The sequence below is a fragment of the Arvicanthis niloticus genome, chromosome 4 (assembly GCF_011762505.2).
Source record: "Arvicanthis niloticus isolate mArvNil1 chromosome 4, mArvNil1.pat.X, whole genome shotgun sequence".
NCBI lineage: Eukaryota > Metazoa > Chordata > Mammalia > Rodentia > Muridae > Arvicanthis > Arvicanthis niloticus.
In genome coordinates this window covers 6,472,397-6,497,302 of record NC_047661.1, presented here as the reverse complement: position 1 = coordinate 6,497,302, position 24,906 = coordinate 6,472,397, and the positions used below count along the sequence as shown (strand labels likewise).

Below are 24,906 nucleotides of genomic sequence, written 5' to 3'. Positions count from 1 at the left end.
TAAAGTTCTTAAAAACATTTATTTAAGAGTTCATTTAAAGTAAAGTTACACTTATGTGATGGAGGCACAGAGAGAGAGGGAGAGAGACAGAGAGAGAGAGAGAGAGAGAGCACACAGGGGGAGAATTGGGTGAATTTGGTGTATATTTAAATACATGCAGTTTTTCCACAGATTATCAAATTGCTGCTTTGGCAGACACATAAGAAAGTAGACAGTTCCTCTCAAAAAGTCTTCAATTAAAATGTCTGACATATGGATATAAAATTATGAGATATGTAAATAAGGTTAGAAAAAATGTCAAAATAGTTGCCCTAGACTTTTGGCCTTCTGGACTGTGGAAGTGTGGCCACATGTAAAGAAAACATCTGGCTGCATGTCCCGTGACATCTGTAGGGAAGAGGGACGTCTACAGTGCCCTACAGAGCTTTGGTCAGTGACCAATCTCCATATTTTGATAAATCAGTCAGTTCTGAACTGACACTGAATGTCACCCAGAATGCTAAGGAGAAAAGCAAAAGGCACAAGTGTCCTAAAATAACAAGAAGCCCAGAGAGAGGAGTGCGATCTACCAATTTGTTACCACTTGCCATCTACAGCTGATGGGCACACATGCACCACACCTACACAACCTTCAGAATGCTTCTCACACAATGAAAGATTTGCAGACGATCACGTTTCTTCATAAGAGTGTTTTCTGTAACTTTGTTCTGAGCACAGTCATTTTCTCAACAAGTTAGATAAGTCATCTGGAATTAAAAGGGTGTTGTTTTGTTTTGAGAAATCCTGTCCAGAGGTTTCCTTCATATGCATATACGCGGTGAATTTCCACCCTTTCCTGTTGCCTATGTGCTTCTCAGTCAGGCAGACAGGGGGCGGCAACAAGGATAAATATCACTCATTCAGGGAATTCAACCAGGAGAAGGAGAAGACGTGGCGAGCTGGCTCCGAGTTAGCCCCACCCCCACTCCCCACGGCTGCAGCCTGTCCCTGGGGAGAAGGGGCCTCAAATCCAATCTGCAAAAGAAGAAAGTGTAGATGAGAGGAAGGAGAGAGTAGACCTTGGGGGATTGGTCCAGTCACTGTTCTACTGAGGAGAGAGGATGATAATAGTAATTATATGAAGCATAATTATTATTAGGGACAGAAAGCAAGAGCACGTAATCTTAGCTACGGTCAAGAGCCACTAAAGTGATTCACACTCATGATTCAAAACGAACAGCAATAGCACATGCAGTGGAAGGGAGCTCCGGTGGGGGGGGGGGGGGGCATTACACTGCTTGGTTTTCCTGAGTTAAGTTCTTCATGATTTACTGACATGACAGTCTCATTCGCACACACAGATATCTAGGTTTACAAAACTCTGCAAAACTATTAAAATCCTGCTAAGCTTTTAACTCGTAGCTCACTGATAGAGTATTTTTCCAGCACATCTTCGGCCCGAGTTTCATCCCCAATGCCATATAAGACAGAGAGGGTGAGGGAAAGAAGAGAGAAGGTAATGGGGTGGGAGAGCCCAAACTTAAACGATATTGCTATATGATGACACTGCAGTTCATATTCGTATTCATATAATCTCTCCACTGCTGATGATAGATGTTTCTACCAGATTATATTCATGTGCCATCAGTAGGGCTTTGCTTCCCCAAAACTCAGCATTGGGTTATCTCAATGTTGTGGGCGCAGCAGTGTTCATGCCTACAGACTTGGACCAAGACAATGGCAGTGAGCCATTTTATTCTATATAAAAGGATCATACTTGAGGATATCTCTGACAAAATGTTGCTATGCATACATTTATATGTTTATAAATTGCTTCAATTTGCAAAATCCCTCAGTTCTGCAAAGCTGAGGTATTATATTAATCTTGAGCAAATCCTGAAGTGTATATCTCTAGGCAATAAAATCTTATAACATTCATACAAAATCAAATCCAATATCAAAACTTCTAAGAAGATACTTTTGATAGATATCTGACTGATACAGATTGTAAATTTAATTCAGCTGACCAACTCAAGCTTATAAATGAACTTCATGTTGTTTTGAGTTTTAAAAATAACAGCTTAGTGGAACAAAGACCACTAATATAAAAAAATTGCTATTTGATTGTATTCACTCAGACTGTAAGGAGACCATGATAGATCTGGTTTGTCACAAGGAAAATGATCAAATGTGTTCTCACACTTCCTGCTAAACTCTGCATCATGGAAATGACACAGGGTCTGAAGCAGTGAGGCAGCATGTGTACCCAGTGCAGAAGCCCTGGGGGTGGGGGTGGGGCTAAGATGTCAGACCAAGCAGAACATAGGTAAGTGTAAGTATACTGCTGCTGTGCAAAATCGCTTTTAGAGGAAGATGAATGTTTGGTAAGCACCCTCCCAGATCTCACCATAAATACAGGTTTGAGTTGTCATTCAAAAAAAAAAAAAAAAAAAAACCAACACAATCATAGTGAGTTATTTGGTTTTAGGATCTCTTTTTTCGATATTAAATTGTTTCCCGGTAGCAAGTTAATAAAGGCTGTGAGGACATATTAGATTAGAAGTGAAGTACACTATTTTCAGGTAAAACTCTGGGATGTCAAGTAAAGTAGGTTTTCTTGGTAATGGGTTAGATATCCCCTGAGGTGAAGTCAGGTATAGAAGAGTTCAAGGTTCAAGCTACGTAATAAGTTGAGCTAGCCTGGGCTACCTAAGGTTCTGTCTGAAAAAAAAGAAAGAAAAATCAAGGTAGAGTAGTTTATTTTCAGAGCCCTTTGACTGCCCAGCTATGATTTGGGTGCTTTTGGAATTTGCTGGCTTATAGAAGCTTTTCTAAACCAAATATTAAAAGCTACCTTTTAAAATATTTGTTTTAATATTAAATATTTAATAATTTAAGATTTAATATTTGTTTAAATTTTTAATATTTAAAGCTGCTGTTTAAATTTTTAGCCGCTGATATGGTTAGCTGTCAAAACCAGACTAAATCATTGAATTTGTTGCTCTTATACCTACCATGGTTCCAGGCATTTTTTTTTTTTTGGTGGTGTTGTTGTTCAAACAATGTGAACTAATAAATTGTCCCTTTTTGAGAAGAAAGTGACAGAAAGGATCAGGACTATCTTCAGTGCTTATTCTATCTTCTTGGGCTGCAAACTTACTAACCATTTCAGCAAGAAAGCTCCCCTGGCCACTTGGCAGGGATTTGACTCTCAGATGCCATTGTAAGCTTCAGTTGTTAACTTGACACACCTAAGGAAGAGGGAACCTCAATCAGGAAGAGGGAGTAAGGAATCGCTTGCATCTGATTGCCTTGTGGGCATGTCTGTTCATTGATGTGTGAGGACCTAGCCCACTGTGGGCGGTACTATTCCTACACCAAGGGGCCTGGGCTGTGTCAGAAACGTAGATAAGCCGACCAGTGAGCGGCGTCTTCTATGATTTCTGCTTGAAGTTCCCTCCTTGATTTCCAGCCTTGGCTTCCTGGGAGGGTGAAGTGTAACCTTTAAATCAAATAAAACCTTTTCTCCTCAAGTTGGTCAGTGTTTTACCAGTGACAAAGAAACAAACTAATACTCCGGACCAACTGCTTACTAAAGCTGTTTGACTTGGACAAGTAATTAACCATTCTGAGCTTGGTTTTTGATTCTGGAAAATGGACATTAGATCCTATGTCATGAGGCTGCTGTAAGGACTGATATTGAAATGTACACAAAACACTTTTCACATGCCTGCTTCATATGTAGTGCTTTGTCCCTCTCTTCCTTTCTCCCTCTACTTCCCTCTACCCTCCTCTCATTCCTAACCACAGTGAAGAGACTCCTCTGTCACACAGAATGACTTTGGGACTGTTTCTGGTGAAGGTATACAGTATCAATAGTCTCCAGTGAGGAAAGACTGTATGGTAATTATATTTGCCACATCACCTTCCCAGAACTGGAGGTGACTCATGTGGCATGCCTCTTTGGGCATGTGGTCAAATCATGGTCATCTATGATGCTCTTCTGTTTATCTCAAGTGGTCCAGCTCTCTTAGGATTAGCTCAGCAGGGATTGAAACCACCAGCCAGCAAAACAAAAGCATACTTTCTTCATGTAGTCTTCCCTAAATGGAGTCCTTTGCTTTGGTTTCCAAAAGTTGGCTGCCCTTCATTATAGAAAGTACATTATTTTTGGCAAGATGTTTAGCACAGAGCAGAACAATGTGCTGATCATGGCTCCCTTCACTCTGTGTGAAGAGGACGACAAGGGACTTCCAGTACATATTATTTCCAAGTTTTAACATTTTCCTTAGGTGGCTGCAATGGCTAACCTTCACTGTCAACCTGAATGCACTGGTGCATACCTGTGAGGACCTTCCGAGGGAGGTTTCATTGAGGACTGAAGATGAACTCTGAATGTGGACAGCAGCGTTTATGGGCTGTGGTCCCAGACTGAATCAAAACCAGGAAAAGGAGGAAACGTGCTGTGTGTCAGCATTCAGCTCTCTGCTTCCTGACTGAGGATACATGAGCAGCTGCCTCCTGTTCCTACTCCATGCCTCCCTTGCCATGCTGGACTATGCCCTCAAATTGTGAGCCACCATAAACTCTCCCCCCTCCCTCTCTCTTTCTTTCTTCCCTGTCTTCTACCTGCCCTGCCTGCCTGCCATCTGCCTTTTGTTGAGAATCTGGTCATAGTGATAAGAATTTGACAAATACAAAGTTTCTTCACAAAAGAAAACCAGCAGTAGAATAAAGAGGAAGAATTTCACCTTTGCCTCAATTTTTCATGGAATTTGGTCAAAATTTGCCGAAGAAGGAAATAACATACTTCCCCTCCGCTATTCTCCTGAGATGAGTTTGACTGAGTATTCTGGATATTCATAAAACAAGTTTCTCGAGGGACACAAAACATTTTCCTTTTCTTTGATATTGTTTTACCATTGTTATTAAAAGTGCTTTGAGAAGGGATAAGTGAATGTCAGCTTATGACACGGGCTTATTGCTTTACCCCACTGGAGAGCAGGGTAAAATGAGGTGCTTCCACCCAGGGACATGTGCTTTGCAGGGACTGTCCTTCACCCTCCAAGAGACCCTGAATCACCTCTTGCTGATAAAGACTAAGACCAGAGGCTGATGGGCAGCAGACTCGTAAACAGGTCAGCTCCAGAGTACAGATGGTTTATAGTAGTTTTAAAAATATGAATCAGTTATAAACATCAAAAATTCAGGACTGAAGATACAAAGATAGCCACTGTTGAGTGTTGGTGGGCATGTAAAACGGACAATCATTACAGAACATCACATAGAGAAGACACAAAATTAAACATGGGCCAGCTGAACGGCTTAGTGGGTAAAACATGCTTGTATCAAGTCTGATGACCTGGGTTTGATGCCCCAAGACCCACATGGTGGAAGGAGAGAACTGACTCTCACAAGCTGTCTTGACCTATACACACACCATTTTACTTGCCCTCCCCTGAAGCAAATATAATAACAATATTTTGAAAATTAAACAGATGCCATACGGCACAACAATCGCACATCTGTGTATATGCTCAAAAAAACTGATAGAAGAAACCTGCACAGGCTTTCACAGCATGTCATAGCAGGGTTATTCACAACAGCCAAGAAGCAGAAGCAATTTCCAAAGGAGGGAATAAGTAAGCTGTGGCGTGGGCATTCAGTGGAATATGGCTCAGCTTTCAAATGTACTCGGATATATACTAAGACATGTACGAACCAGGAAGAAACCTTCTGATAAGTGAAAGAAATCAGACACACCAAGTAAAACAATGTACGCTTTCATTCATGTTCCCAGTGCAGCCACATTCACAGAAACAGAGAGAGGCTGTCAGGGCCCGAGGTAGAGAAGCAGGGTTGAAAGGCTTTGTTTAATAGGTCTTGAGTTGCATTTCTGCAAGATGAAAAGTGTCCGGGAGTTGGTTACAGCATACAGTTAACATTGCTGACACACACAATAGAAACATGGTAAATGGGCTGTTCTCTCTCCCGTCTCCCTGGCACAACTTATTTACAAAAGTGACTTAATATGAAAATCTGGACTTAGAAATTCTGCAGACAAGGCAGAAATGTGCTTGTGTGGCTTTCATGACAAACGAAGCCGTCCTCGGCCCTGGACAGGGTACGTGCCTACCACTCACCTCCTCATCCTGCAAACCTGAAGCACCTCGCCTCCCTCCTGCAAAGCAAACAAGACCTGTGCCTGTTTCTGCATTTGAGCTTGGAGTAGAACCGAGAGGCCGGGGATCACCACCTTGTATTTATGCCTGTGCCAACATACATCTGTCACCTGGACCTGCTTTGTCACTAGTACCACTTTGTTGATTGGGTTTTGTGTTTCAGGAGGCTGAAGTTGGCACCCAGAGGCTCGTTGCACATGCTAAACACCAGTTCTACCATAAATCTCTACCCACAGTTGCAACTCATAGCTCTTAACAGGTGTTCGTTTTGTTTTTGTTTGTTGGTTGGTAGGAAATTATAAAACAAAACAAAACAAAGAAGTAGAAATTCTCAGTGCAGATTTTGTTGGATTTCTATGTTCAACGTGATTAACTAAGGCCAGAGGGAGCTAAAGTGAATCTATGGCAAGATTCTTGACAATGAATGAAATCATGAAACTGTTGTCAGATTCACTTGAGAGCAAATTAGTCCCTGGGTGCTGACCATGGGGTCTAATTGGGTGTAGTGATAATGCACAAAGAGTTAATTTAGCAGCCCCCTTTACCTAAATACATTTGCCTCACATGGTCCCCTGGATAAATAACACTGAACAGATGCTGTCCTGGCCTTCACTTGGGCATGACTCTCTGAAGCCACAGTTAGGTAAGACATTTTTTAAAGCTAGCCCAAAGTAGAAGAGTGAAGGTAAGCGCCCCCAGATGCCTGTCAGCTTCCCAGGATGTGCATTCTAGTCATCTCTATGCCACTCATGTCCACGACCTATCAGTTTACCATAGCTGTGGTCTACTCCTTGGGTGATCAAATGCGAGGTCATGAAGACATTAATGGATGGTGATGACTTAATCTACACCCTCCAGACAACAGATTACTTAAGAATGTTTGGACATCAGTGATACCAGGCCACTGAAGGAATGGCCGAATGGGGGCAGGGCACTGGGATCCAAGCGTACACACTCAGGCTGCCACACCCAGTGCCTGGGAGTTGCACTGGATCCCAAAGAGAAATTCAACCTGACAGAGTCTGGTTACTGCTGTGTGTTAAATGCCAGTCCTTTTAGGTCAGTTCAAAAGAACCCTTTCCCAGCTATAATGAAGTCTGCTTGCCTTGAGCAAAGAGGAAGGATAAGGCAAGACTTGAGGTTTTCAAATGCACAGCCCTCCAGCATCCGTTCTTTACCTGCTAACCTGGGTCAGAGAATCAAAGCCAGATGTTCAAACAGGTGTGAGCTAAAATCCTGAGTATTTAGAATGCTTATTTAAAAAAAAAAAAAAAAAGCTATTTCTGAGTCTTGGATAGCTCACACATTACACACTCTTGAATGAGAAGGTAAGAACAGCTCAGATCCTGGCCAATTACCAGTTGTGAAAATGACAGAAGTCTGTTCTGTGGCTCTAAGCCTTAGAAATACTATAGGTACAAGAATACAGGCATCTCTCTTAAAATCAAACAGCATATGTTGCCTGGTCTTCATGAATGCTAGGGCACTCGTAATAGTGAGTCTCTAAAGTCAGGAAGAAACACACTAAAGATCATCTCTTCTTGAGAGATCTGCATTCTCACACCCTGAGTGGTGAGGTGAACAGGAGAGGAGTGACTTGGAAGATGTATTGCTGTGAGCAGACCCTTCTTGGAAAGTGAGGACTAGAGCCAGTGCAATAGTCTTGGGCCTGTCAGATGGAATTAAATGTTCTCACACTTTCCTAACCCTGAGGAGAATGCTGGCATGTGCCCTGTTGTGGTTTATTGATGTTGCTATAAAGCCAGCCTTCTCAGGTATGGCTCTCACAGCTGGGCTGGTATGGTGTCCGTGTACATTTTCGCTCTTTCTAAGGATGAGCCATAATTTTTCACACAAGGATTTCTCTACATTGTAATAAGTAAACAATCAAATGTGAAAATCAAGATGGGGTGACTCAACAATGGAAGACAGGAAGTCTTAGTTTAAATAAAGCTCTTATTTGAAATGGACATACTGAAAGCCTAGAAACCAACCCCTGGTTCTTTGCAAAGCTTTGCAGCCCATCATGAGTGGTGAATCAAAGTAGAGGGCTTCTTGGTCACAGATTTCCTGGGGCAGGGGAGATTCACTCCTTTTCAATGCCAGTGTAACCTTCATTATACTGCACACCACACTTTGGGCTTAAGGACATAGACAAAAAGCACTAAGCTCCCAGCTGCTCTGTGATCCTGAGCAAGCCCCCAGTACTATTTTTCTGTATAAGACTGATGTGGGGATTTAAGCAAAAGAATCTCTGTAGATGATTCTAGGCATGAAACGAAGCAATGTAGACATATATTACAGAAGCTACCACAAACCAGGGAATTTGGGGGTACATTTGGGGTTGGTTTCTAGGCTTTCAGTATGTCCATTTCAAGAGAATGTCTCACTTCACCAACAGCATAAGAAAAAAAGGTGCTTCATGAAAATCACTGAGATACACCAATGAAGACAAAGTAACAAGCAGGATGGGCTACACTAGCAAAGGTATGAATTAAGTCAGAACAGTAAGCCACTTAAAAGTACAGAAAGCAGACTGGACCATCTCTGTCCCAACAGCTCCCCCAGCACCATCCCTAGTGCCCAGCTCCCCCCAAAGCTCCCTTTCCAGTGTTGACTCACAAAACCTGAGAAAATGAATTCATGACAGGACTTCGAACAGTTTACATAGTATTTGACTTTTAAAAATGGATACATCAATTTTATCTCCCTGTTAAAGTGACAGTTACTATTTGCTTCTGAGAAACAGATCCTCTAATTTAAGGGTTGATTTGTCTATTTGACCTTTCAGTAAAATGGCTAAATTGATCATTATTAGAATGTCACTTTCTCAGCAGAAGAATAAAAGTGCAAAAAAAATTTATAAAGTTTCTGCATTGTAAGACATAGATGCAAAAGCAATGTTAATAGAATGATCTCATCAAAATTTATTTGCTAAGCAAAACTGTATTCCCTCTAACAAGCTTCTTCTATATAGAAGTGACTGTATCTCACTATCACATCCTCCCCTAATTTCTAGCATTATTAGGTCCTGACAATGTTACCCAGTAAAAGGAGGCCATTCCTAAGCACTATCAGTTTTCACTTTCTTTCTTGCAGTGAGAATTTCATCACAAGGCACCTGCAGGACAGTGACTGTAAGCTTGCATCTCCTGAAACACTGTGCAATCCATCTCAGTGGGGGCTCTGTTTCAAAATAATTTGATACCCTGAATACTTCCATTAAATTTAGGGAACATAGCTACATTTTCATTCACTTAGTTTGTTTTGGAAAATTAAGTAGATCATTTCAAAGAACACAGGACATATAGTCACACTCAAGGGAAATCATGTTCTCTGTCTCCTGTCTCTGTTAGCTTTATTATTTTTTTTTAATGCAATGAATACCTTGTGAAATTAGTCTCACATATAGAAGCTTCCTGGCCTCCTTACCTCCTGCATTTCTTACCTCTCAATCTCTGGTGGCATTGGAGGGATATTTGCAAGCTTGAAACCATAGTGGACAAGGTACTCTCAAAGGTCATTTGTATAAAAATGATATTATTTTATTTCTTTTTTTTTGTAGCACTGAGTGGAGATACAGAGCTTCACACTGGCTGTTAGCTCTGGAACTTTGGCTCAAAAAATGAGAATGCTTTCAGGGGTCTAAATCTTGGATTGTATGATATTTGATGAGGGTTCAGGTCTGGATATAGATACTGCTCTGAAAATCTAAGAAATAAAGAAAAGCCAATAGCTCCTGCCCGCCCCACCCCCCATCACTGCATCCACCCCTACACACACACACACACACACACCTTTCTGATCACTGCATTTGTCCCCCACCACACACAAACTTCTTTCTGCCCTCCACATGTCTTTCTGACTGCTACCTCCACCCACATCCCTCCAAACCTCACTCACATCTTTCTGACCACTGCCTCCACCCTCACAAACACACACACACACACACACACACACACACACACACACACACACACTCGTTTTTCTGTTCCCTACACATGCTCTCTTTCTTCCTCCTTCCAGTCCCCTTTCATATTCTTTCCCATTTCTCTCTTCTTTCATCAGCTTTGTTATTTTTTCCTCTGGGGACATCTTTATAACATGTACAGTTTAGATTCTAGATGAGAACTAAGACAGCTATAGGTTGCATTTCCTTGATGACCTTCCCTTTGCTTCTGTTTGTAATGAGCCACTGCATCTCACCTGCACATACCCTCTTCTATATTAGGATGATGATCCTTAAGGCACAGCGAACCCACATTGCTACTGAGGCTCTGTCTCTGGGATGATGATACACTAGGTAGAAAGGAACAAGGCACGGTACTCTGTCTCCTTATGGATCAATCCTTCTGAGCCGACAGGGCACTGAGTGCTTGAAGTCACCTACTTATGACAGAGTTGTCTCTGCGGTTCTGTGGAAATTTCAGCACATGTATATGAAATGATGTTCACCAGAATTAATTGACAAGAGATTGTGAATTAAAACCCTAAGAAAGAACACACATGCATTACAATGGTTAAGTGTAATGATGATGCAATACCCCATAGGCTAAGATGGATGGGACCTGTAACTCTTACATTCTTAGTGGGAGCACATAATTTAATAAACTGTGTGGAAAACAGATTGACAGTTTCTACAGAAGTTATTCATACAACTCTACAACCTAATAGTTCCATTCCTGAGTACTTACTCAGAATTAATTAAAGGAAGATCTTGATCATAGGTGTCTCATGAAAATGCTCAGAGATATTAGCTAATAAACCAACTGAAATCAAAACTAAAATCAGAGCCCCACAGAACAAACGGATCATCAGATTATAATTAGCTTAGGTACTGTGTATGGCTACAGAGAATGGAAACCAGGCATGTTAGATCTAGATCATGAAACTTTTTCTGCAGTCTGCTATTTGGAATAACGCCTAAGGAGTCTCAACACTATTCTTCTCCAGGCTCCTCCCTTTTTATTAGCACTCAAGGTTTAAACATACTATGGCAGCTACAACCTGTAAGTGAACAAGGACCATCTATATACACTCTGGGGTGTCCCAGAGTAAACAGGTATGAGCAGAGAAGAGATAAGTTTTGTTATTAAAAACTATTTCTTCTTGGGATCAATTGTTGAAGAAAACATAACAATGTTAAATATGAAAGTACCTAAATAGAATTTCAAAATATCTGAGAAAAAAATCCCTCATAGATCTGAAAGATCTAAGTAAATTCATAAGTATAATAAGAAGTCTAAAAATTCCTTTCTCAGCCCTTTAATAGAATTGATAACAGAAAGTCAGAATGAGTACTGCAGACTGAAACTACATCATCAATCAACTGACTTAACATATTTACAGAAAATGCAAAGCAATCACAGCAGGAAACTTGTACTTCCCAGAACATGTATATGTTCACCAAGTTAAGTCACATTCTGAATGGTAAATCATAATAAACTCAGAAGAATGGAGGCATACAGAGTAACTCCCTTTTCATAACACAATCAAATAGAATCAAATAGTAAAAATAAAATAAAATGAAATCTGGAAAAAAAATCCCCAATGTCTCAAACTTCAGCAACTCTCATCTGAATAACCCATGCATCAGTGGAGAAATCATTGCATCCATCAACAAGTGTTTTAAAGAAAAATTTAAAAACACATGTTAAAAACTCATGGGATCCAACTAAAGCAACAAACTCTATGGCACTGAACATTCATATTGAAGAACAAGAAAAATAACAACAAATGATGCTTTTCTTATTAAAAAGGGAGAGAAATAAGAAAAAGTCAACACAAGAAGACAAACAATAAACAATAAAAAGGGGACCAAAAATCAAGAAAACCATTAAAACTAAAAGTTAATTCTTCAATAAAAGTTAGCAAAACTAATAAATAGTAAAAAAAATAATTTTAAAATCAGATCAAAGGTGATAAACTTATTCATTTGAAGGTTTTTATAGAACTGTAATAATCAGTTGGTGAAGAAAATGCAGAAAAATGGCCTAAAAGAGAACTGAGAGAGACCCATGCAGGTCTAGTCAACTGCACTTCTAGAAGGAAGAGGGAGTCTCTGAACACAGGAAAGAGAATGTGTCAGTGGAACAAATGCACAGGTTCATGACAACCACAAAAGGAAAAAAGAAAACTCTACAACCTTACCCCAGACTAACAGAACCACACTAGGGCTTAAAAGCTAAAATTATAAAAACACTATAGCACATAGGAGTGCGTCTTTGTGACTTTAAATTAAGAAAATGTTTCTTAAATAGGATATAAGTCAAAACTTATAAGGTAAAGTGATAAAGCTAATAAAAGCTGAAGATGCATTTACTCTTACTCAATACTGTTAAAGAGTAGGTAAATTTGAAAGGTGACAGAAACATTTTTAAACAACTGTATTGATAGCTACAAAGTAATACACACTTGTCACAACTCATTAAACTGTATCCTTTAGTATATGTATATATGTATATGTATATCTTTTATATATGTATATGTATATGTATATGTATATGTATATGTATATGTATATGTATATGTATATATACATCCTTTAGTATATGTATAGCTCAATACAGCTGGCTTTAAAAAGTTCACCTTTCACACATCTTGCATCAGACTGCCTCTAATGTGTATATCTTGCCTTTGTTCTATTGAGCCACAGGATCTTAAGAAGCCTTACATGGACATCAGGGCAGACATCACGGATTGCATGGAGTTCACAGCTTCACAAGCAGGAGAAACACCTGTGCGACCACTGGCTACAAATAAGTACTCAGTGAGAGATTTGCAAATCAGCATGGAAGCATGGGGTTTCTGTGAGAATCTAATGACAGTAAATGGAATTTGAGAAATGCAGAGAATTGTCTGTTCACTGGGCATCTCGTGTGATTATCGTTGACTCTGAAGGATTTGTGTCGGTTCAAGTCTGTGACTCCCTCCATACAAACGTCCTGCGGTGGACTCTACACTTCTCAGCAGTAGCTTTCTAAAGTAGTCGGCAGAGGGCAAAATATGATCAAAACACATTGCACAAAACTCTAAAAGATCCTCATAAAATTTCCCCAAAAATTTCAGTTTTAAAATAAACACATGAAGAACATCAAATGTTATTTTTATCAAACTCTCCTTGCTCCAGGCAAACACAGTAAACATGAACCAGAAGGACAGTGCACACAGGAATGAGTCTCCCTCCGCCGTCTGGTTAAACGTCGGACCTCTGCACAGTTTTCTAGCAGAAAATAAAGTGAGAAGGTTCAAAGTTCTTCCTGCAAAGAACTAGCACCTTTTAAAATAGGAATTGACAAGTGGGATAAATCCAAATTTTGAAAACGGTGATTTTCATAGAAAATGAACACAAGAATGGTAACAATCACTTTGATCTATTAAAAAGTAGTGCATTCATATCCCTGCCCCAGTATACAGTGAATTGATTTCTGTTTTTCCATGACCAGGTTATGCAAGAATGGTCTGGTTGTGCTCTGAAGTCAGTGGTGGGATTTACAAGGAATATGTGTAAAGTACCTGGGAACAGACCATCTTAAAGGGTTTGCAGCTCATCCATTGGTGTTGAGGTGAACTTGAGGTGAGCAATTTAGCTTGTGATGCTTGGGTTTCTAAGGAATACCACCTCCTTACCTGGGACTATTTAGTAATCACCATCAGTGAGTTGGGACAGCTCTAGTATCACATCCGAGATATTTAAGAGAAGACCATTAGTATAGAGTAACATTAAAAGCTAAATGTACATTGGGCAAATAGTTATCTCTTGGTTCTCTGTGTTGCAGTTGCACCAGACTTTTTGTGAGGTCTTTACAACCCTGTTTATGTCTGATTTCCTGGGTCCAAGAGTGGCTCCCATTATGATCAGGTTAGCTTTGGTACACAAAAGTGCCTTTTCTCAAACACAAAACTATATATAATCAAGGTGGCTCTGTAACAAACAACACATATCAAACCACAGCATCAAACCCCACCCCTTCTGCCTCACTCCCATCTCACCACACAGGCAGATGAATGCATACAGCCACAAAGCATGACACTCCCCTTACATCCTCAGAGGATATTGTAAGGATACATGGTGACGGAGTTCCAAACCAACATTCTTGGAATGTAGCCAGAACCCTTCAGACAATTATTCAGATCCTCAGTTAGCTCCTGCTTCCAGTAACCATGTACCTTTCTCTTCCTGTTTTTGTCCCTGAGACCATTGCCTATGATTTCACTTTACCACAGATAATGTGAAGAACGGGAGTCAGGCCACTGAATACATGATATGCATGCCCAGGACATTGGAGTATGTACAAGTTCACAGCTGACTGCTGGACATATGGTGGGTGGAGGTTTTGCTCACACAGTTACAGATACAGCTGGTACACACAGAGATCCAACAGCCACCGCAGAGCAGATGGCTAATGACACCTATCATGACAGGTTAAGGAACCAAAAATAGCCGGTGCCTTTTAGCTCCAAGGATCCTGGACTTGGCAACTGCGCAGGGAGCAAGGGCTTAGGCCGCTGGAGTCCTTCATGTCAAAGTGCATGCACTTGAGGTACTCAAATATTGCTAACTAAATGGATAACTTTCAAAGGATTAAAATCAAAATGTAAAATGTCTTTCCCAAAGCAAACCTCATAGCTTGACTATGAGAAGTGTAAGCTGAAACAAAAGGAAGGGACTGTTGAACAAAATAGTGGCTTTTCTTTGATTTAGATTCTTGCAGTTGCTATGTGCATATTAATGCCCATCTCTTCACTCAACATACCTAATGACTGCTCCACTTGCAGTATCTTTGTCTCAGAGACCTCCTCTCAAAGGGAAGACCCTGAAGAGAATAAAGGCTCTAAGAGAACTGAGAAATCACTTAGTCCTAGGCTAGTGCAGAGACTAACCTGAACAGCAATCTTGACAAGGCACCTCCTGAACATCTCTGGGAAGACGGGAGAATGCTGCTCGTAAACCTGCATCAGACCTACATGCTCCTGAATGGGTTCTTTCTGCTTCTCCCTCTGCTGAGCTGGACCCGCTAATGGCCACCTGGAAGGTTCATTCCTACTGGATTACTGAATAATTGTCTATGGAGTCACCGTTCTGGGTCAGGTTCTCCATGCAGGGATAATGCAGGGAATCTCTCTGAGAGGATGTGTGGTCCCCTGTACTGTAGGGATAGAGCTCGAGGCCTTGAGTGAAACAGTTTTAGAGACGGCTGAGCCTCAAGACTCGTGAGAGACACATCTCTGAGCCTACAGAGGAAGAACACTATGAAAGAAAATACATGAGATGTTAGTAAATGGAAAATAAAATATTTCCTACCCATTAAAGCAAAAGTCAAGCACTGAATCTGACTCCAGATGTAGTGGAGAATAAGAAAAGCCAGGAGTGCTAGGCAGATTGCTAACTCCTGTGAGAAAACAAGAAGAAATCTTCACTGACATCATCATAAATCATTTCTTTTAGACATATCATTTATACAAACTTTTTGCATCAGATGAGAGACCTACTATGTGTTACTTGTGGAGACACTACACAACTGTTAAGGAAAATAACCTTCCTCATCAAATACAGCAATCTCCCTAAAGTGTCTAGAAATAGTCAGTCCATCTCGCCCGTTTTGTTTTTTGTTTTTAACCTACAACTAGCCCTAGAGAGGTTACTTTACAAAGTTTACTTTGCCATTTTGTGTCTGGGAAAAGCACTGCCCTCTTAACTCTCCAAACTGATGTCCCTTCGACACCTGGGAAGACTGAGTCCACTTGAGCAGGTACAAGAAATTCAGGCCATTCACTGACCAATGTCATCTGATGGGGGAGGAGTACAGACCAGCACAAGTTGAGTGAGAGCTTGTCAGCCAGCAATTCTCACCCCTCACACACATTATTAGGAGTCTGCCTGACTAACATCCTTCCTCAGGAAGACACTGTAAATGGGTTCTATCGGCTCTTGGAGACGCACAAACACCTAACGAAGCATTAGAAGGACCTGGACTTCAAATTTTCATTATAAAAATAAAAGTTTATCAGTTTATATTATCAAATACTTTTTATCAAGTGTTTCTGTAAAAATACAGGAAAGCCTGTGTTTTCCTGCCTGGAGAAACACAAGGTTAGGAAGCACTGGTTTAATTGAGCCAAGACTATCTAACCACTGCAAGCACATTTCTGGAAGACACAAATCCAAGATTATTTTACAGAGCAAATTTAAAATAAATAAAATATTTTTTGATGATCGCTAGGAATGACTCCAAAGCAGGTGATTAGTCTTTGGAAGCCCAAGGGGAGATCATAAAGGCTGAATAAGGGCAAGTAAACTTCACAAAGAACCAGCAACACTAGCCAGCCAGTCACTGCAGATAAAACAGCTTTGCATAGCATGCCTTAGGGCTAGGCTTGTTTGCACCCCATCCCCTGGAAAGCTTTGGATGAGGTCACCATAGACAAAGGGAATCCACGTCTATTTGGTTCTTTGTTTATTCTAGGGTAGAATGCTCAAGCGCAAGCCAGTGATGGAGAAGAGCCAGCGCTGCATTTTCCCAGGGCAGTGGCTTCCCTCTGCTCTCTGGATGTGTCTATTCTAGCAGGGCTTCAGCACGTGTGAGAAAGCATACAGACACAAGAACAGCACCACTAACCTGAGAGGTAGCTGCAGTTGTACTAGATTCCTTACCACTCACTGCTGCCTGCTCATTGGCTGCGGCTTCTGCCACTTCTGCGGACTGCACACTGGAATCCTCAGCACTCGGAGGCCCTATTTGACCCAGACCTTCACTCCCAGGAGTGCAAGGTGGGTTGGAGATGGTTTTCCGGCTTTGGCCTTTATACCAACTAGGGTAAAACAAGGGATCCGCAGTTTCCGCTGCTGACGGGCCTGAAGTTTCAGACTGTGTGGTCTGCTGGGGGCCAATGGGCACCACCTCCCCCTTAATCAGAACGGATAGGTTGGCAAGTTTTTTTAAAAAGAAGAAGAAGAAAAAAAGAGGAAAGAGCAGTTGGTGTTATTTCCCTTTGGGTTTGAACACCCTGAGCTCTTTGGGTTTCTGGGGCAGAATTCTCATCAAAGGACCATTCCTCTGACTGGCATCTGCATGGTTCTTTTTTGGCCTTCCACTAGGTGGTAGCCCAGATGGAGTAAAGCATAAGCCTTGAGTGAAATGTTACAAACAAAATACCACATATGGCAAATTATTGACCAGAATTAACTCTGGCATTATGCATGGGTCCCGATATCTGATTTTTAAAAACCAACACTGACCTAATTGATCAAACCCAACCCTCATTGATGTCATCCCTTCTTTCAATGCCAGTGAAGTTCAAGGTTCTGGGAATTAAAAAGTGTTATATCCTGGATTCCTATGGAGACAGGGTACCAAATACAATTCCATGTCTGAGTTCTCTGGGTTTTTATTATTTCTGTTAATAATCTTAACCCACAGAAGCAGAACCAGAATCTTTGATTAGTCTGCTGTTCCAAGTACATACAATGACTGGGATTCTGTGCACTGAAGTGCCCTGGAAGTCCACATAAAGCCCCAGACTGGACAGAGGCCTTCTGTAAGCCTTGGGTAAGCTGATCAGGTACTTCTTCAAAGACTTTGAACCACACTATCTTCAAATGACTAACAAAAGGTCAAACAAGCTTCAAATGACTAACAGTTGGAAAAACAAGCTTCATCTGCTTGCCCTTCAAGGAGAAGGCAGAGTTGTATTTCAGGGTAAGCTACTCAAACTACTGTGGCTTCTCTAGGTACCTCCTCTATTGTGTATATGACAGTCAACGTTCTGAAGTAGAAACACTTTCTTTTCTCACCTCATATAATTTCTACACGGTTCGCCATGTTTCCATTGACTAAGGAAAAAAAGGTTGTTCCCATGAACAACTCTTATTACACACACACTCTCTCTTTCTCTCTCTGCCTCTCTCTACCTCTCTGTTTCTCTCTCTTTCTTGACAGAGATGGCTTCAGATCTGAAAGTGTTGTTGGGGGAAAAATGGCATTACATTAAATCTTGCTAACCACAATAATGGTGATGAACCTTCTGAGTCATCTAGAGGGCATTTCTCTCTGGCACTGTAACTGTCCTGATCTCCTCTTGTCTGCCACCTACAAGTTTGGCACACAGCTATCTTTTACTTAGAGCAGAATAAGTTGTTTAGAGTACTTGGCAACAAGGTAGTTTGGCAGGAAGGAACTAGTCAATGGTTACCTGTGTCACCAGGACATCTGCAGCAGGTGGCATGGCTGAAAGTGGTTCTGGAGAGGAAGCAAGTAGTGGCCCTGGTGCAGTGGGGAGCTCTGCAGTCAGCTGAGAGGGCTCTGCAGCCTTTTCCAGAGTCTCCTCTTCCCCTGAAGATTCTATTTGAACGTTTTCTGCCTCTTCTACTTCTACTGCATTCTCTCCTTCTCCGTCTTCCTCTATTTCTCCTGCATCTTCTTCATCTTCATCTTCTAGTGAGATAAGATATTTTAAAACTCTTTATTAACTACCATGATATCAATGGAAACTGTTGATAACTAGAACCTACAAGCCTAGGGATAGTGAAGTCACTTCAACAGGCACTTGGCAACGGACCATGTCTACTATGCTGAAACCTTGTGCTTCTCACATGCACCAAGGCAGGGAAAATATGAAAGAACCAATGGTTTGTTTCTATTCCCAGTATAAAGTTGTATGCCCTGCCCCTCATACAACCTCACCCACAGAGCCTGTTCACATTTCTATCATAGACAGCATTTCTGTAAGCTCCTGGAGAGAGGAGAGATGGGGTTGTCACACACTTATTTCTGTCTTGTTAAGTGAAATGCAATCCTCTTTCCTATCAGAAAACAATGGCTAATTTTAATTCAGTGAATACGTTCACTTTTCGTTATAATAAATATTATGACTTTTAAAAATCTACTGACCTTAAAACTCACTCAAGTAACAATAAAGACAGACTTTATCTTCTTGTCTTATTAAGCACAAATTGTAATAATCTAATCAGCATGGAAGCATGGGGTTTCTGTGAGAATCTAATGACAGTAAATGGAATTTGAGAAATGCAGAGAATTGTCTGTTCACTGGGCATCTCGGGTGATTATTATCATTGACTCTGGATGAGTTGTGTCAGTCCAAGTCTGTGGCTCTAAACTTGTCTGTGGGCCTAGTGCGGTTCCGTGGCATAGCTGGAGGCCTGGCCCAGTGCTGTTTGAATTTCTCTTTTACATTGCTATGAGTCGATGCAGTGACAGTTGGGCTCAGATCCAGAGTTGTCTCCCTTTCAAGCGTTTCATCAGGATATTTCTAAGAGTGGGAATTCTGAGCCAAAATTGAAAGAGACAGTTATAGCTCATGGACCCTATCCTAATTCCACACTATGACTGTGACTTGTCACTATCTCATCCTCAAGTTGAGGGACTGTCAGACCTAGCTCAGATGTCTTCTGCATTTCTTTTCAACTGGTCTTTAATCTTTTTTCCTTTACACCACTATGATTCATACTACAGGATAGACTTGAAGTTGAGTTAGCATCATTTATGGCAATTATTAAGGACTTTGTTACCCAGAGTCATACTCTTGATAATGGCATTTAAATGCTATAAGAATAAACAGTCCAAGGCTGAGTGATCCTGTCGTAAGACTGAAGATCACATTGGTTTGTGATCCTGTGGAGATCTGGATGTACATCCTGGGGGGTTTTGCACATAGCTTTCACATATGTGCAATTCAAAACAGATAGTCAAAGAATTAACTCGCCTCTAGAAAAGTCGATTTCACGGATTATTTTTTCTTCTCTATTGAGGTTGACTGTGAAGTTGCTCATGATCTCATAACCTTCTTCTATTTTCTCCATCTGAAATGCCTGCGATGCTTCCACGATCCTGCAGCAAAGACACTTGTTATTTTCTGTTTCTGTTTAAAGTCTGGTGACCTTAGGTAAAAATGAAAAGTGTGCTGTCCAATCAAAGTGAAAGTACTCACTTTTGCAACAGGGTCTTGGCATTCTGTGAAAGCAACAGAGAGGGGTTTACTTGATTTCTTTTCATGAAGTTGGTGAGACATAATTCCTCCACTGAGTCTAAATCCCTAGCTCAGGTCCTAAATGCCACCCTCTCTACTTAATATCAAATGGATAAAGCTTTTAGTTAATGAAATAGACTTTTAAAATGAATAAATTAGTGAAAATGTGATCACAGTTAATTCTCAGCACTGACCCTTTGGGTTTGTGTATCTGCTGACAAAAGCATTCATTACCTGTAGAAACACTGCCATTTCTGGCTCATCCATGAATTGGATTCCTGACTCCACCAACTTTGATACATTCTCCAGGTGATCAGAATACTTTCTGATAAGAGTTCGGACATGCTCCAGTTTCTCCTCCTGTGTTCGGGTGATGGCTTGGGTCATTTCGGTCTTCCTCTCCTCCATGATGCCATACAGGTGATCAAACTTCTCACACAGGTCCTGTTTCTGCTTTCTGCAGCACTCCTGTTAGTTGGGTTAACCAATGTTACAAATGTGTTGTAGGGGAAATCACCTGGACATTTCAGGAGACAAGAGCATTTACCTATAGAACATATGTACTTTTCTTTCCCCTTCGGCTGTCTCTGTACGAGTAAACACTGTGGTAAAGCTTTGAAAGCAGAATACCATTACTTAACTTTCTGAAATTCCATAATTGTCACCACCTATGACACATATCTACCAGCAGAAATAGAATAATGAAAACAAACAAAACCAAAAAACCAACTTCAAACAAGCAAACAAAAAACAAACCAACCTACATACCATTAAACAACTATGGAAGGGCTAAAGAGATGGCTTATTAGTTAAGGGTACTGGTTATTCTTACAGAAGACCTGGATTCGAGTCCTGTCACCCACATGGTGGCTCACAACCATCTGTAGCCCCAGCTCCAGGGCATCCAATGTCCTCTTCTAACTTCTGTGAGGACAGGCAAATTATTCAAACACATAAAATAAAAGAGGAAAGCTAGGGTATAAAGGTGTGTGTGCATTTGTGGAGCAGACTTCCACTTGTAGGCAAAGCCTATTTCCAAGAATGACTATGTCTAGTGTCTATGCCTATGCCTATGTCTCTCTGTCTGTCTGTCTGTCTGTCTATCTATCTATCTATCTATCTATCTATCTATCTATCTATCTATCTATATGCACACACATATATACACTCAAAACATAAGTAGAAAGCAAGGCCTGGCAACAAAGGGAACAGGGTTTACTAAGCTGAAAGAGCATGAGATAAAGGTCCCAGTGAGATCATAGGTGTCAGACATAAATTACTTGGGTTTCCATGACAGGAGAGTGAAGTGAAATAACCATGTATCTCAACCTGCTTACAGCCCTGAGGCCCTGGACAAAGGAACAATCAGATCTTAAGACACTTGCCCACACACGCACACACACATATATATTAATATTAGATGGCAGTTTGAGAACATGCCCATTCTGTAAATAAATAATAGAATAGTAGGTTTCCACCTAGGGTGTATGACAACCCCAGACATGACCCTTAGATTGGACTACAGTACCAGTCATGAGTTCCCTAAACTTCAGTAAGAGCAAGTCTCTTACTGGTCATGGTTAATGTAGATACTCATAACTGGGCAAATTATTGAAATGAGTGGTGATTGATTGCCTGGCCCTAAATGGTACATCTATGTCATTCCCTTCCTCAAAGCTCAAAGAATATTATAAAAGTGGGGGCCAGGGGGACAGAATATGAGAGTCAGAGACAAGAGGAATGCTATTAAGTGCCATCTTGTGGACATGACGTGGCAGTGACACTCCTGAACTCATAGAAGATATAGTTACTTGTCAAGATCTGCACAAGATTAAGCTGCTAACATTGCTTGGGGAGGAGGGTTTCGAGTTTTTACCCTGGCTTATGGGCTGTTGGAAGTTAATGGCTTCTGGGAGAATGGTCGGATTCTCTTCAGGATTACTACTACTGCTAAGCTGTTCATGCTGCAATAAATAGCCCCACAGATAAGTTCATGCAAACAACCTAAGTGAATACAGTAATATAAAAACAGAAAGTAGGAGAAAGTTTTGGGGAAAAATATTCAAAGAGAGTGGTATTGGGAGGAAGATATGATCAAAATACATTATACCCATGAAACTGTCAAAAAATAAAAAATAGTTGGTTGGGTTTTGTTTTTTGTTCTTTGTTTTTTGTTTTGTTTTGTTTTTTTTTGTTTGTTTGTTTGTTTGGGGTTTTTTTTTGGTTTCTTGTTGTTGTTGTTGTTGAGACAAGGTTTCTTTATGTAGTCCTGGCTATCCTGGAACTCACTATTTAGACCAGGCTGGCTTTAAATTCACAATGATCCAGCCTCTGGAATGCTGGGATTAAAAGCATGCACCACCAAGCTCAGCCCAAATAATAAAAATTTTAAAACTTACATAAAATGTTTGTGAACTAAACAAAGGCCATTTATCAGGTCTACTATGTTGAAAGTCGGCTTTTAAAGTTAAGAACTCTCAAAATATTTCAGATTCATATTCCTTAGTTTATTGTGTCAACAAAATTAACTGCTTACTATCTACCAGGCATCACACAATCCAAAACCTTGCCATGATTTTTCAATGTTCAGGAAATGAAAAATATAAAATTTATTATAAATGATAAAGGCAAAACAAAATGATTACGTTTTTAATTTTTAGGAGAAAAGGGACATGTTCTCCTTTTGCTTATTTGGCCTTTAACATGATTCTCTACAGACCGTGATGAAACAAAAACCAAAGTCTTCCCCTGGATTGGGAAAATTCAGCCTTCACCTCTGGAATCCTAAGATTGAAAGTTTTGATAAAATACAATTTTCAGGTAACTCAATGTGGTTCACACAGGAAATGCTCTAGAATGACAAGTCTCACTTATTCATTCTGTTCCCTTTGTGGCTGACTTGGTGCCCCTCTATCTTGGGGGACAGGACCACAAGAATGTAATCAAACAATAAACAACCTGGCTATTGGTTTTCGTATAAGAACAGGCATGTGCTACCTAATAAAATAGTCAATCATTCTGAATCAAATCCTTCCTGTATCTCTGTAAATATGAACCTGCACTCCTCTCAACTGTCACTGTGCAGTAACCTGTGCTCCTCTCAATGGTCACTGTGCAGTAACCTGCACCCCTCTCAACAGTCACAGTGCAGTAACCTGTGCCCCTCTCAACTGTCACTGTGCAATAACCTGCACCCCTGTCAACTGTCACTGTGCAGTAACTTGTGCCCCTCTCAACTGTCACTGTGCAGTAACCTGTGCTCCTCTCAACTGTCACTGTGCAGTAACCTGTGCTCCTCTCAACTGTCACTGTGCAGTAACCTGCACCCCTCTCAACTGTCACTGTGCAGTAACCTGCACCCCTCTCAACTGTCACTGTGCAGTAACCTGTGCCCCTCTCAACTGTCACTGTGCAGTAACCTGCACCCCTGTCAACTGTCACTGTGCAGTAACCTGCACCCCTGTCAACTGTCACTGTGCAGTAACCTGCACCCCTCTCAACAGTCACAGTGCAGTAACCTGCACCCCTCTCAACTGTCACTGTGCAGTAACCTGTGCCCCTCTCAACTGTCACTGTGCAGTAACCTGTGCTCCTCTCAACTGTCACTGTGCAGTAACCTGCACCCCTCTCAACTGTCACTGTGCAGTAACCTGTGCCCCTCTCAACTGTCACTGTGCAGTAACCTGCACCCCTGTCAACTGTCACTGTGCAGTAACCTGTGCTCCTCTCAACTGTCACTGTGCAGTAACCTGTGCTCCTCTCAACTGTCACTGTGCAGTAACCTGTGCCCCTCTCAACTGTCACTGTGCAGTAACCTGTGCTCCTCTCAACAGTCACTGTGCAGTAACCTGTGCTCCTCTCAACTGTCACTGTGCAGTAACATGAAAAGTAGAATGGGGAAAATGTGGCCTTCATGGGAAAATGCAGATTTCTTTGTATCTATGTGTCTGCAGATAGGAAACTTTGAAAAATGGTTATTGCATGAAAAAAAAAACCATGAGTACAACCATATTTCCATCTTTTCTACAAAACCTTATATTCTCTTCCAGAATTTCCCCTGCTTTTTACTGTAGTTCTTTATTATAGTTTTTTTTTTTTTTATCATAGATTAAGGCCAATTTTCCATCCGTCCTTCTCTGCTTCTCTAAATAGTAGTTTAAGTAAGACACATAGTTCATGAACTTGTAAGTTTATTTTTCATATAATTTCCATTTTCTTCTTTTTGATGTCTCTGGTTTCTATGCTGTGTGTGTGCAAGCACATGTGTGTGTGTGTGTGCGTGTGCGTGTGCGTGTGCGTGTGCGTGTGCGTGTGCGTGTGCGTGTGGATGTGCACCTGCACCTGCATGTCTATGTTTAGCTAATGAATTAAGATCACATACATTGGTTGCAGGACATAATCAATGTGGAACTGAGCTGGAAGGTTTCCATAGGTGCTGTTGAGGCTGCTGGGAGAGAAAAGCCATCAACAGTCTCACCCATTAGTGAACCCTCCATGTTACAGGGTTTACTCCTCGAAACACCACTTAACCTCAGGACAATTGTCAAAAAGATGCTGTGTATACTTATAACAGGTCAGATTGGATAATTGATGATGTCTCTCTGACTGTACAGCTCCAAGACTCCGTAACTTAGAAATGTGGAGATATTTCTGATGTTCTCCAGGCTCAACATTCCTCTCTCCATTCCCAGCCAGTTTTAGAGTGTCACCAACAGAACTAAGACATAAACACCAGACCCAGTTTAGACATGGGCCATAG

General features: G+C 41.0%; 1 protein-coding gene across 4 annotated transcripts in view; it reads right to left on the bottom strand.

Annotated features, from left to right (window-relative positions):
- Positions 1 to 24,906, bottom strand: part of Trim55 (tripartite motif containing 55) — a 38,374-nt gene continuing 13,468 nt past the window's right edge. The window contains exons 5-11 of one of the 4 annotated variants that reach the window (XM_076932178.1): positions 20,382 to 20,615; positions 20,109 to 20,131; positions 19,884 to 20,008; positions 18,354 to 18,595; positions 16,781 to 17,068; positions 15,466 to 15,553; positions 1 to 1,014 (exon numbers count right to left, since the gene is read on the bottom strand). In XM_076932178.1, the coding sequence (XP_076788293.1) occupies positions 1,004 to 1,014; positions 15,466 to 15,553; positions 16,781 to 17,068; positions 18,354 to 18,595; positions 19,884 to 20,008; positions 20,109 to 20,131; positions 20,382 to 20,615 (1,011 nt within the window). In that variant the 3' untranslated portion in view covers positions 1 to 1,003. The remainder of the gene's footprint in view (positions 1,015 to 15,465; positions 15,554 to 16,780; positions 17,069 to 18,353; positions 18,596 to 19,883; positions 20,009 to 20,108; positions 20,132 to 20,381; positions 20,616 to 24,906) is intronic. The other 3 variants (XM_034500425.2, XM_076932179.1, XM_076932180.1) reach the window with 3 other exon arrangements.